Source organism: Amphiura filiformis, chromosome 12 (assembly GCF_039555335.1).
Source record: "Amphiura filiformis chromosome 12, Afil_fr2py, whole genome shotgun sequence".
NCBI classification, from domain to species: Eukaryota; Metazoa; Echinodermata; class Ophiuroidea; order Amphilepidida; family Amphiuridae; genus Amphiura; species Amphiura filiformis.
Window position 1 is genome coordinate 436,841 of NC_092639.1, and position 13,560 is coordinate 450,400.

At 37.6% G+C, this 13,560-nt stretch overlaps 2 protein-coding genes across 2 annotated transcripts in view; both read right to left on the minus strand.

The window, feature by feature from the left end:
• LOC140165612 (ubiquitin-conjugating enzyme E2 T-like) overlaps positions 1-13,560 on the minus strand; it is a 264,610-nt gene that overhangs the window by 223,463 nt on the left and 27,587 nt on the right. The window lies entirely within an intron of this gene.
• Positions 96-11,288, minus strand: LOC140165610 (uncharacterized). Its single transcript, XM_072188893.1, has 3 exons — positions 11,207-11,288; positions 5,132-5,439; positions 96-3,876 (listed from the first exon to the last, which is right to left on the minus strand). Exons 1-3 carry the CDS (start codon positions 11,248-11,250, stop codon positions 3,863-3,865), a joined length of 366 nt encoding a protein of 121 aa, XP_072044994.1. The 5' UTR covers positions 11,251-11,288; the 3' UTR covers positions 96-3,862.

Here is a 13,560-nt window from a genome sequence, read left to right on the forward strand (position 1 = left end):
TTAGTGATTTCCAGTGAATCTACATAAATGGGAAAATTTCCAAATGCAATTTTCTCAAAATGCTGTTTTTTGTGATATGCGGGTATAAATCTACATGTACATGCAGAAATTGTTACAGATATTCTCCATTCATTTGACAAAGTAAGGATATGACCAATTATAATTTTAATGTAAAACACCCCAAGACAAATTTGATGTCAAAAACTTACATGAATTTGACATCTAATAATATGAAATTGCAAATTGCAATTGCAGTTGTCTTATATGGCCTTGTTCATTAATAATAATAAATAAGCATTACAAAGTCATTCAAACCAGATCAATTATACACAAAACATACAATCATATCAATGATCATAACAGAGTGGTGAAATGCACACGACCGTATCCAAACAAAGGGCTGGGACACGACAGCATACAACCGCGCATACATACCCCCAAACACCATACCATGAGTGCTAGATGCACAGATATGGCTCCTGAGAGCTACAGCTATGCATCCCACACAACATGTGTACAAATAATAACAATCAATAGATAAGTGCAACAACAATTACAAAATGTGAGAAACAAATAAAAACATTACTTCAGCACAGAGCAGAAACAATTCTGAGTTCACACAACCATTTCCCAACATAGCTGCTAGGAAGTAATTGTGTGAGTCCAACAATCATCAGTCCAAGAGAACGCCAAATATGGATCAGGAGTATTACATAATAATACCCTGCTATGACAATAGCTGCACTAGGTTAATCGTATAATCTCCTTATGTGGTTAGCATGACTGGGCCAGGAAATCCACAAGGTCAGCCAATGTATGTACATGTATTCGGTACATGTGCCGTATCTTTTACTATGGGTGATAAATTTCTGGTTTGTTTTATTTCAAAACGCAACATTCGATATTCTAAAGCTTGGTCCAAATCCAAGAGAAGAACCAACTCTAGTAATTTATGTGGTTTCAAATTATATCAGACGTTGCCTTTTTGATAGAAATGGTGTTTGTTGATGTGCAGTTTCCCATTAGATCATAACATGCTGTTGTACATCCAAGGTCAAAGGTCTTTTAATCCATATTTGGCGTTGTTCTGGGACTGATCATGAAATGAGAGGCCCACTATCACAACTCCAAGAGGCCCACTATCACAACTCCAAGAAAGCAGGAACAGTTTTTTTTTTTTACCTCGCATAGCCCCCATTCATCGAACAATAATTACGAAATTAATATATGGTCATGTGTCATAAGTTGGGACCCCTTTCGGTAACACATGGGAAATTTTGAACATTACAATGGCTTGATGAGGCTTGTTTTCTTAAGCATTTATTTATTGCTATGGAAAGAGTATAGATTACTCTTTAAAATGACACAAACTTTATTATTGTATAACTAGTATTATGGAAAATATGACATAATCATCACTTAAAGTGGAAAAGTGTTATTCCACCGCCAAATTAGGTATCCCAACTCATGGCGCAGGACCAAATCGAGTAAATTTATACACAATATAGCAATTAAGACATTTATAAGGAAATATTTCTTATAAAGGGCAGTAAAAATATGATCATGTATGAGAAGCCCACCGACTGAGCACTGATGATGGGACAGTCGGTGTACCTCACATACAAAGTAACACATAATACATTCTTTAAATACAAAAAACATTGCACAAAGTGTGACCTCTCTCATGCACACACAATCAGTAGCATCAGGGGAAGCTTAGGACTGACATGATTCCAGGGAGCCAGTCAGTGGGCCTTGCATAACATTCCGGTACATGAGTAATAAAAAGCATAACATGAAAAATACAACAACTCAGCAAGTAAAACAATCATATATAAAACAGCACAGTTCAATAGCCAATACATAGCAGGTAAAAACACTGAAACACATAATTAAAATGAAAACAATATGTTTTTAATTTAAAGATGCTTTAAAACTAGTCACTGACATAGAACATTTGATTTGTAAAGGCAGCTTCCATACAATTTAAATGTCTTCACTGGAGTAAGAATTTGGCACCGGACCTGAGCGAGCGAGTGTACTTGTATTCCAGACTCAACTAAGAGATATAGTCCGGTGCAAACCCATTTAGTGATTTGTAAGTTATTAGCAAGATCTTATGTATAATAATACACTTCCGTACTGGTAACCAAAGAAGCTGTTGCAGAACCAGTGTTATATGTTCATACTTTCTCACACGAGGTACCATCCTAGCTGCAGTGTTCTGCACTTCCTGTAGTTACCGATTTCATAATGCGTAGTCCATAAAGAATTATGCTATTGCAGCTGCTGTCTAAGAGTGAACTCAGGAAGGCATGGAAGAGTTTCTCAGTGGATGCATGATCGAGGTACTTTCGAACTTGACCAATTTAGCGTAGAGCGAAGTTAGATGCTTTGCAGATTTTATGCACATGAACGGATATACTAAGGTGTTTATCAATGGTCACACTAAGGTTCTGTGCTGAAGAAACTGCATGAACAGATTCCGAGAGAATATGAAGGCTTGGAATAGTATTACTTTTACGTAAGAACTTGGAAGTAATATGCAGGAATTCGGTCTTGCTTCTCAGTTTCATCTAATTGTCTGCATACATCCAGTTTTTCACATCATGGATGCAGTGTTCCAGATTGGAGATGGCAGTTGAAGTCTCTGACTGATTGAAGATCATGTAACAGTTGTGTATCATCAGAGTAGAACATCAGCTCTATACCATCATGGGACGTTATTATGTCTTCTAAGTTCTAACAGAGCGGTGTACATGGTAAAATACAACGGGCGAAGCATTCATTCATTCATTCGATATTATGTGCCTTTTTATGTATGGACGTCTAATAAAGTGATGCTGTTGATTGAAAATCAGAATCACTTCAATTCATCCATGAGTGCAGCCTGATCTTTAGATTGTGAATAGAGGCCGGATTATGACAATCATGGTTAACACATTACTCTTTTCAACTGTGTGATCATCTACAAATAACTAATTGTATTTATGACCGATGGCTTAGGTATGTACTTTCATGGTTCATGTACCTGATTCTAAATGTACCATAAGTAAAGTGAAAGCCTGACCTTAATGTATTGATGTCACCACTTAAAGACAGACATTTATCTTCTGATGATTTTAGTCTTATTTAAATTTGGAATTCATTCAGTTTCTTGTAAACTTCATTGCTCAGCAAATTGTGCTGATAATCTATATTGAAATTACTATTGGAGTAAGCAGCAGCAACTGCTTTGTTTGAAATGTAGTTACTACTGGTTTTGAATGCAGCACATGATGAATGAGCTAGCAGACACTTAATGAACTAAGTTCTTAATTTGTTTTGTTGATGTAATTCATTCATGTCAGCTAGCCTTCATAGGCATAGTTTGAGGGTGCAGGCATGTGCTGCAATGGCCTGCTATACTACAGCATCTCTATCTAGATATTTTACATGATCCATTGACTGGCAAAGGTGGTGCAATCTCTGTACATGCTATTGAATGAATAAATCTAAAATCCAAACAGTTCAGTTTCACAAAGAGATGACATCCTTGAGAATCCTGTTGCTTCTTTAAAATAATGCTATCAAAAATATCAATCTCTACTCTCTATAGATGCTGCTTACTGAGAGAATAAATCTAAAATCCAAACAGTTCAGTTTCACTAAAAGGTGAACACAACACAGCAGCTGTGATCCTTTGGAATCCTGCTGCCTCTTTGATCAACAATATTGGCAAATGCTATTACCAAATCCATGCACAAAACATAATCTGCTTCATATGGAATGTTTGATGCTGGAAAGTATTTTCTGAACGTCAGAATGGTTCCTGAGTATCATAATATAATAGAGACTACATGTAGTGTCCTGGTTTGTCTGGTCAACTTGGGCAGTCTGTATAAAAACAAAAGATAATAATACTACATTATGAACAAACACAAACATCATATTCAGAAGTGGGAAATCAGGGTCAGAATTTTGGCGAGAATTGATTCTCGGAAACATTCTGGCAAACAGATTTGCATGAATCAAAGTAAATTCTCATAAACTTTTGTAGCTTACACAGAAGTTGATTTGCAAGAATCAAATGATTACCGCAAATTTATTCTGCAAGAATCAAGATTGATTCTCGCACTGTGAAACAAAATTCTGACCCTGGATGTGAAAGATTACAAAGGTTCAAAGTGACTTGTGCAATGTGAAAGTTTTGTTTTCCTTTTAAGTAATGTGTTGGTCCACCTTCATTGCAACGATTCTGCATTCTATTGACCAGGTTTCGAATGCATTGCTGTGCAGGTGACTCCATGCACGTTGCAGTATTCTCAGCAACCCTTGCAGTGTTGTGTTGTCATTTACATTCTTGTTTCCAGCTTGCTTCAGATGGTCTCAGAGATGTCCAATGGAGTTACAGTCTGGGGCTTGGCAGTGCACTACAGTCACTCGTTCAATTCCTCCATGGAATCACCAATCACCTGGACCAGCAGTGCATTCGAAACCTGGCTAATCACATTCAATTGACAATAACCACTCAGCCATGATTTAAACCATAATGACAAAATGTTGAACAAAAAAGTACCGCACATGTAATGTGTAACTAATCAGGCTACATTTCACACTTTAAATCAACTTAAGGGGCCTAACAGTTTTTTAGTTATGCCCAAATATGTCAGGGGGGACTTAATTTTTTGGAACATTTACTACATCATACATGCTTGTGCATATTGCTAAACCAGATATCCGTGACCGTTATGGGCGCCCAGTTTAAATTCTTTCTTTGTGTTATGTGCCTGCAGTGTGACGTTTACATGGCAGACACTCACCTTACTCGAGAACTCCAGCTTCGTTTTTCGGTAGATCAGTATTGCAATTTTTTGCAATGTATTACAATGTACGCATATGTTAAATACCCTGTTCATGTTTACATTTGGATTTTAATGATTTTGTTATCTTGGGCCTTGATGAGGTATGGTGATACAAGAGGCGCTGCACACTTTTTTCTCGGACACGAGGCCAAAAATTTTGTCATTTCATGTTAAGATAGATTATATAGGACAAAAAAAACTGTTTAGAAACAAAAATAACCAAAAAAGTCATTTTGGCTTTGATATAGCCCACTGGTATTTGAAGGTAGGCTTATCAAGCAACTCACCATTATAGGCTGATGATGTGCGACTTGATATCCACGTCTCTCTACATGCTTCCTTCTTTTCACATGTTCTCATAAATCGATGGCAGTTATGACAAAACCGTGGTGGGTGAATGTTGTTATGTGTAATGTCAACATTGCAGTATTGCAACAGTTTTGTATTCCAAGTGATGTTTGATAACTTATCCACACCCTTACTGTCAAAACTTGTTCCAGGCAACTTTGATCCAGGCCTACGGAAATCTCTGCCACACATCCTAAACACCTTTTGCAAATGTTGCTGATGCTGAAGGAAAGACATGTATTTTAGCCTGTGAATGAAGGGAAAATAAAAATTAAATTACAATTTAAACATGATTGTTCCAATCACTCACATAAATAATCCGCTTATGCGTCCCGTTTCGTAACACGCAAACAAGCACATGTAATCACCACGTAAGTTCACATACTAAAGATCGCATATTGAATGTGTGCATGAAGTTCACGAATGGAAGATACATTTCATAAGATTTTAAGAGCCAATCTTACTTATTATGTACGCATCTGTGATACAAAAAAGTTTAAAATTATTTTGGTATTATTAACACCAACAACTCACATACATTATATACAGTATGAGCGCACAGCGCCCTCATTCACCTTAAAAAAATCATGAAATCTCAGCCTCTCTGAGCCTTACTTACAAATGATAAACTTTGGAGGTGCATAATGTACATGTATAACATTGTGAGCCATCATCATCATCCCAATCTGCATTTTGCATTTTTTGAAGTACAAAATGATTACATCACAAAAACCAAGGGGGAAAAAAAATGGGATCTTTGATAGCGCAAAAATCCCAGCAAATCCAATGTTTTGATCAAAAGTGCCCTCGTGCAAACTTCTAAGCATCATAACCATGGAGGTCTTTAATTTCAAACTTGTTCAGACTTGGGCAGGCCCGTACACAGGATTTTTTTGGGGGGGTGGGCGATTTTGTGAAAAGTGGACTTTCCGCAAATAGATTCATCAGGATTGTACATTAAAATTATATTAATACTGGACTTGGGATAAGTTTAATTTTGCAGCAACAAGTTTTTGGGATTTTGATGGCACACATAGATACTGTTAGCAGAGGTCAAAGCTCAAATTTTCCTATTTTCTCAACTTTTTACATGCCTAAATTTCCACACTCCAACGTCACCTGATTCTAAATAGCATCTCATCAAAGAAGATGTAATTCTCTGCAAGAACTGAAACAAGGCGGTTCTCGAACCATGAGTCTCGCCTGCTTTTGTGACCGCCTGCTTTCGCGATAACTTTTAAGTAAATGAACCTGCAACAACCCATGAAGATCGACCTCTAAATGACCTTCCAAAAATTTGGCTCTACATGTAAATCTTGGCTGAATCCACAAAGTTTCATGCCTATACAATAGTTTTTAGTAATTTGACCTCATCTGAGCCCTGGATGACCCCAAAATGACCTTCCAAAAATTTGACTCTAAATGTTGACTGTACCCACCAAATTTCATGCCCATACAACAGTTATTAGTAATTTGACCTCAGATGACCCTGGATGACCCCAAAATGACCTGAAAATCTAATCAGGTAGAAGGCATGCGTGCATTCTAAATTTTTTTGTGCGCTCCTCGTGCATTATTGTTAAGTATTCATCAATTGTGTAGGGGCCTACTCTCAAGCTTCAAATCAACAAAATGTGTACGTGTACACTTTACAATTTTGGTGTATTATCACTATGACTGCAATGAGTATAACTTCAAATTGTAATTTTTAGCTAATAAGTTAATGACCATATAGGCGTAGATACTGGGGGAGGATAAATTCCCACCCAATATTTTGAAAGAGGGGGGTGGTCCATACAATCATCCCCCATTGTGGATGCCTGTAGGCCTATAAAAGTGCCAAATTTGTTGTACTTCGCGCAAATTCATTCCAAAATTTTTGATGTCCAAGGTTCCAACTTTCCCAACAACCCCCACCTAAGTATTTATGAACACTCCCTTAGGTAACTGAAAACAATTCTTGTAAAGTCACTTTATCTGAAAATGTCAAGCAAATCCTGACCCATAATTTTCATGTCAGAAAGGGGGGCCTGAAATTTTTGAGATCTCAAAAGAGGGGGGGGCAAAAATTGAGTTTATATACATTTCTATGGGGTTGACCCATAATTTTCATTTTGAGATCTCAAAAAGGGGGGGGCAAAAAATTTTGCAATTAATTTTTTGCATCATGCCCCCTATAGTGTTTGTGAACGGTCCCTAAACAAAACTCAATTACATTGTATCGATGAAAGCAGTTGAAATAAGATCGAAATCCATAATTTTAATGTCATTGTTTAGGAAAAAATACAAATAATGCTCGGAATAATGTAAAGCGTAATCGCACACACCTCACGGAGCTTAACCTAATTACGAAAAAAAAAAACCGGTCACCTATGGACCCTGTCCAATAACCGGAACGGTATAACAATTGAAATGGCAGGACAGATTTTTTTTGCTGAATAAGTTGAGAATGGACCGTCCCACTTGATTTGTGAAAAGGTCGCGAACCATTTTGGTGGACCCAAGTAACTGCCTAAAATGAGGCAAAATTGAAAAGAAATGGGGTTTTAAATAATATTGAACTTTGGAATTAGCAAAGTGTAAATCATGATGAGTCTAATATTACCGTACATACTATAGAAAAATTATCAAGTTTGTGTACATCGTGGAACATAGGTAGTAAGCAGTTATACGCATGATAGCCTCGCTATATGGACACGTAGAGTAGCCTTGTATGGCTGTACGCGTGTGTACTTTTATTTTTTCAAATATCTTAAAAATATAAGATAAGATAAGAATGTATTAACTACTAAGGTTTGCCCGTCATATTATACGTAGCTTAGCCAAGAAAGACCCTAGATTTTGACTGCTCACAGCTCCAAAAGCGTCAGCTCCCAAGACCCACCACCTCAAATATCCGGGGGAGCATACCCACCAAATTTTTTTGATGTGCCCCCCCCCAGGTGTGTTCTAGGCGAATTTGGCTGACTACATGTAGCATGTGGTAAGATTTGCCTGGCATACCTACATACATGCTGCATGCACAGGTAAGCGTTGGATTCCTGCACTTAGGAGGTAATGAATATTGATTCACTACATCAGTTTCACTGTCCTGGTTCTGAGCATCGGCTGCAAACATTTCTGTATGATGAGTAATTTGTGGGGGTGGGGGTGGGCTGATATGATATTTATATAACAGAGGCCACAATTTTGTCAAGACTTTTGAAGATTTATTTAAGATTTAGTTAAAGCCATATTATAACATTTGCAGAGAAGAACGCCCTCAAAAAATTTTAAATTCAGGTTTGTTTTTGCACGATTGTAATGTACTTTAGTAAACAAAGATTCTCTGCAAAAAAGACTTCACATGCAGGCGCTGTAGTTTTGTCAAAATCCGAGATTTTGAATAAACCACGATGGAAATATTACTCGAATTGAGCGTGTATTCGATGTCAACACAGTACTGCATTGCACGGCGCGCGGGACACACACACATGCCAGAGGATCGTACCATATTACAACCGCCGGAGTAATATGCATTGTAGTTCCAGCAACTGTAACTCGTCGTACCTAGGTCTGTAGATGGGCCAGAGCCAAAATTCCCGTTTGTGGCGGGACGGAATTTTGATAGGCCTTAAAAATTGTAGCTCTGTGCCTGTTTATTTTATGGATTCTTTATGTTCTTAATATAAACAAGCAAGTTACAGACTACATTCACACACAAGAAAAATAATCCTAAGAATCAACACGTTGCCACAGTAACACAAATTCATTGATGTGGCGGGACGGAATGATAAACTTCATGTATTTGTGAACACAGTACATTTGTTGAATTTTTATCAAATGTACTGGGATAAAACATTTGTTTCTAACATTGGTATTAACTTCAACTATCCTTCTTTTGTTATGGGAGGAATTATAAAATGCACCCCCTTCTTTATAGTACGTTCATTAATTTTTTTAAATCATGTCAATGTGGCGGGACGGAATTTTGTCCACCATGTCAAAATCAAGAAAAAAAGCAATTGATTCACTTTAAAACTGACAAAATTGTTTTTTCTTTCATTTCCAATGAAAAATTATTGCAAAATATTGACTGAGAAAGAAATTTTTCATAGATTCCTGAACTTAAAAAAGCATCTCAAAATGTGGCGGCGCCGTGTTTTACACCAAAGACCCTGAAAATAGCGTTATTGCTGGCATCCTACCACAAAAGGCCTGAAATAGAAGAAGTTAAAATGGTTTTGAGCCTAGCAAAGTTGATGAATTCAATTTTTATGTACTCAGGAATGTTTATTACCATAATAGTTGATATTTTGGAAAGTTTTGACTAAATTTTTTTTTTCGTCCCTTCCGGAACGTAAAAAAATCACCTCAAAATGTGGCGGGACGGAATTTTACACATATTTTAATTTATTTCTTTATTTTTGCAAAGTCCACTGACATTTTTTTAGTGCTGAAATTGTCTATACAGAAGACCTTTATAATACCATAAACAAAAAAATCCTATCTTTTTTAAATATGCAGTAACATCAAATTTAACAATTCCGTCCCGCCACACCGAGAGGGCGCTACGTGTGTATTTTTTTGCTTGTATTCCCAAAATTGACGGGCAAATTTTACTTTTTTTTTTGCCGATTCATAATCTTTGGTAAGTGGTCTATTGAACCAGAGGAGAAATTCACTCCTGTAACAATTTCTAAATTTTAGGTTGAGTGATGACCATTTTTGGCTCTGGCCCAGATGTCATTATGTTTATGATAAAGACTGAGCTGGCAGGACTACATGCATTGGTGCTAGTAGTACTAAATTCCGATTTTCTTTGCTTTACCTCACTTGTTCGGCTCAAAATTAAAAGGGGTCGACATATCTCAGTGATATCTGACAGTAAATGCTAACATTTTATTGAAAATGAATACTAATTTATTTTTAAAGAAATGTTATAATATGGCTTTAAGTTGAGCTAAGCTTAAGTTTTCCAAAGTTATTGAAAACGTCATAACATAAACAGTGGAAGCCTTCACTGTGGTACGAGAGGTTGCGGGTTCGAACCCTGGCGGTGCCTATACGCTCACGTGGAAAAATTGAGTTAGCTTGAAATTCCCCTGGACAAGGAACTCACTGCTACATGTAATTTGTCTCGTTGTAACCCGTACGAAACTCGGGGAGCTGATCCTGGTTGCGATGGTTATTTGTGGAATGTCTAGGGTGTGCGCTTCGAAGCAGCAAAGTCCCTGACTTGTTGTTGAATGGTTTGTGGAATGATGTGGGGCCGTAGTGGTCAGCGACAACCTGTAAAGTGTGCTGAGGCTTGTGGAGCAACGTCTAAGCGTTGTGCCTGTGCGTGGCGCAGTATAAATCACTGCGCTTTTTTTTTGTTTTTGTTTTTCATAGTCAATGGCAATGCAACAAAGCATTTCGCAAGTCACTAAATCTTCACGCGAGTCACCAGGTCATTTCAGTTCGTGTGATATGCACATTGTGCACCTTAATTACCGACTTAACCAAAAGAAAAAGAAATATTCATGACCTCCTTCTAGTCCGAATAATCAGACCCAGAACAAAATATTAATTTCTGACATGATCGTGTACTGGGTCTGAACTGTTTCCATATGAAATCTTGATGGCAAATTGGACAATAGAAGCACATGGTTCTACGTGACAGCTTTTTAATCCCTATTCATGTTACGTGAATCACGCTATTGTGGACCATCCTTCTGATACTTGAGTGTTTGGACAAGCGGAACGGTTTTTTTGTCTACCTCTCTGTTTGTAAACAAACCAGGAGGTCGAAATCGTCCTCCTCGCCGAATACGAAAGTCAGCGTAATAGTACGGCACTGACCTCCTTCTAAGTGCAGGAATCCAACGCTTACCGCATGCACTGCATGCATGCATGTGAATAATTGTGATTCACATTGCTAACTTTTTTACGCGTCTATACATGTATAAACCTCTACAATTAGCAATCGGTTCTCAATATTATACATGTATGTGACCTTAAAATATTACTAATGTGTTTTAGTCAACACTCACCACCAGGCTTGGGTCCTTTTAACAATGTTTATACCTTCAAACATGTCGCGATTCTCGGTACCGTACGTACTTTCCAGTAGGCTGCCATTGTATCATGTGCTTGAAGGAGAGCCCGTTTTCAAGAGGAGCACCACTGTGGTAGATGAAATGGCGCGATGGCGTAACATGTCTATCATCATTTTATACCGGAAGTGACTCCTAAATTACCTTTAACCCTATAAAAAAATACCACATGATACATTGGGTATAACAATTCATGTGTGAACATAACATCATTCTCCTATTTTTTTCTTAGCTAATAAAAATGTTTGAAGAAATTTCGATTTATACCGGAAATGACCCCTTAATGACCTTTGACCCCAAATCTGTGTACACCACATTGACACTGTGTAATATCAATGCATGTGTGCAAGTGGCATCACTGTCCTACGTAATTTGTGGGAGAAGATGCATTTTAAAGGTATTTCGTTTTATACCGGAAATGAGCCCTTAATGACCTTTGACCACAAATAACAAAATACCATAGATACATTGGGTAAACACAATTCATGTGTGAACATACCATCACTCTCATATGTTTTTCTTAGCTAATAAAATTTTTCGAAGACATTTCGATTTATACCGGAAATGACCCCTTAATGACCTTTGACCCCAAATCTGTGTACACCACATTGGCACTGTGTAATAACAATGCATGTGTGCAAGTGGTGTCACTGTCCTACGTAATTTGTGGGAGAAGATGCATTTTATAGGTATTTAGTTTTATACCGGCAGTGACCCCTTAATGAACTTTGACCCCAAATAAAAAAAATACCACATATACACTGGGTAACTGCAACTCATATGTGAATATACCGTTACTGTCCTATGTTTTCCTTAGCTAATAAAACAATTTGAAGGTATTTCGTTTTATACCAAAAGTGACCCCTTAATGACCTTTGACCCCAAATCTGTGTACACCCTATAGACACTGGGTAATTGCAATGCACATGTGCAAGTGGCATCACTGTCCTATGTAATTTATAGAAGAATATGCATTTTGAGTTAAATTCACGTTTTTGACCCCTATGACCCGTGGGTGACCTTTGACCCCACGAGTTTCATGTGACATGTAGGGGCACGGTCAATGATTATTATGACCAAGTTAGGTGAAAATCGATGTAAGCATGTGAGTGCTAGAGCAAATGTAATGGTTGACAGAAGAAGAAGAAGAAAGAAAGAAAGAAAGAACCTGTAAGAAAAAGACACAGCCGTGACTAACGTCACGGCTGTGTAACTAGATTTAGCTGTGGTCTAAGACCACGAACACAGCCGTGTTATGACCCTTTAATCACCTTTGACCCCAAAATATATGAAAACCCCATAGACATTTGCTAATGTCAATGCACGTGTCCATGTGGCATCACTTTGCTATGCTTTTTGTGGCAGAAGGGGCATTTTGAAGGTATATCGTTTTATACCGGAAGTGACCCCTTACTGACCTTTGACCCCAAATGTGTGTACACCATATAGACACTGTGTTATAACAATGCATGTGTGCAAGTGGCGTCACTGTCCTACGTAATTTGTGGAAGAAGAAGCATTTTAAAAGGTATTTCGTTTTATACCGGAAGTGACCCTTAATGACCTTTGACCCCAAATAAAATAATACTACATATAAACTGGGTAACCACAATTCATGTGTGAACATACGGTTACTGTCCTATGTTTTTCTTAGCAAATAAAAAATTTTGAAGGTTTTTCATTTTATACCGGAAGTGACCCCTTAATGACCTATGACCCCAAATCTGTGTACACCCCATAGACACTGGGTAATGGCAATGCATGTGTGCAAGTGGCGTCACTGTCCTACAGAATCTGTGGAAGAAGATGCATTTTAAAGGTATTTTGTTTTATACCGGAAGTGACCCCTTAATGAGCTTTGACCCCAAATAAAAAAAATACCACATATACATTGGGTGACTGCAGATCATATGTGAACATACCGTTACTGTGCTATGTTTTACTTAGCTAATAAAAATTTTTGAAGGTTTTTCGTTTTATACCGGAAGTGACCCCTTAATGACCTTTGACCCCAAATCTGTGTACACAACATAGACACTGGATAATTACAATGCATGTGTGCAAGTGGCGTCACTGTCCTACGTAATTTGTAGGAGAAGATGCATTTTGAGTTGAAATCACGTTTTTGACCCCTGTGACCCCTGCGTGACCTTTGACCCCACAAGTTTCATGTGACATGTAGGGGCACGGTCAATGATCATTGTGACCAAGTTAGGTCAAAATCGATGTAAGAATGTGAGTGCTAGAGCAAATGTAATGGTTGACAGAAGAAGAAAGAAGAAAGAAGAAAG

Excerpts from the sequence above, each read along its gene's own strand:
- LOC140165610 (XM_072188893.1), bottom strand. The coding sequence starts at position 11,250 with ATGTTTGAAGGTATAAACATTGTTAAAAGGACCCAAGCCTGGTG. Across the intron at positions 5,440-11,206 it reads AAAAGGACCCAAGCCTGGTG|GCTAAAATACATGTCTTTCC; the intron begins GTGAGTGTTGAC and ends CTTCATTCACAG.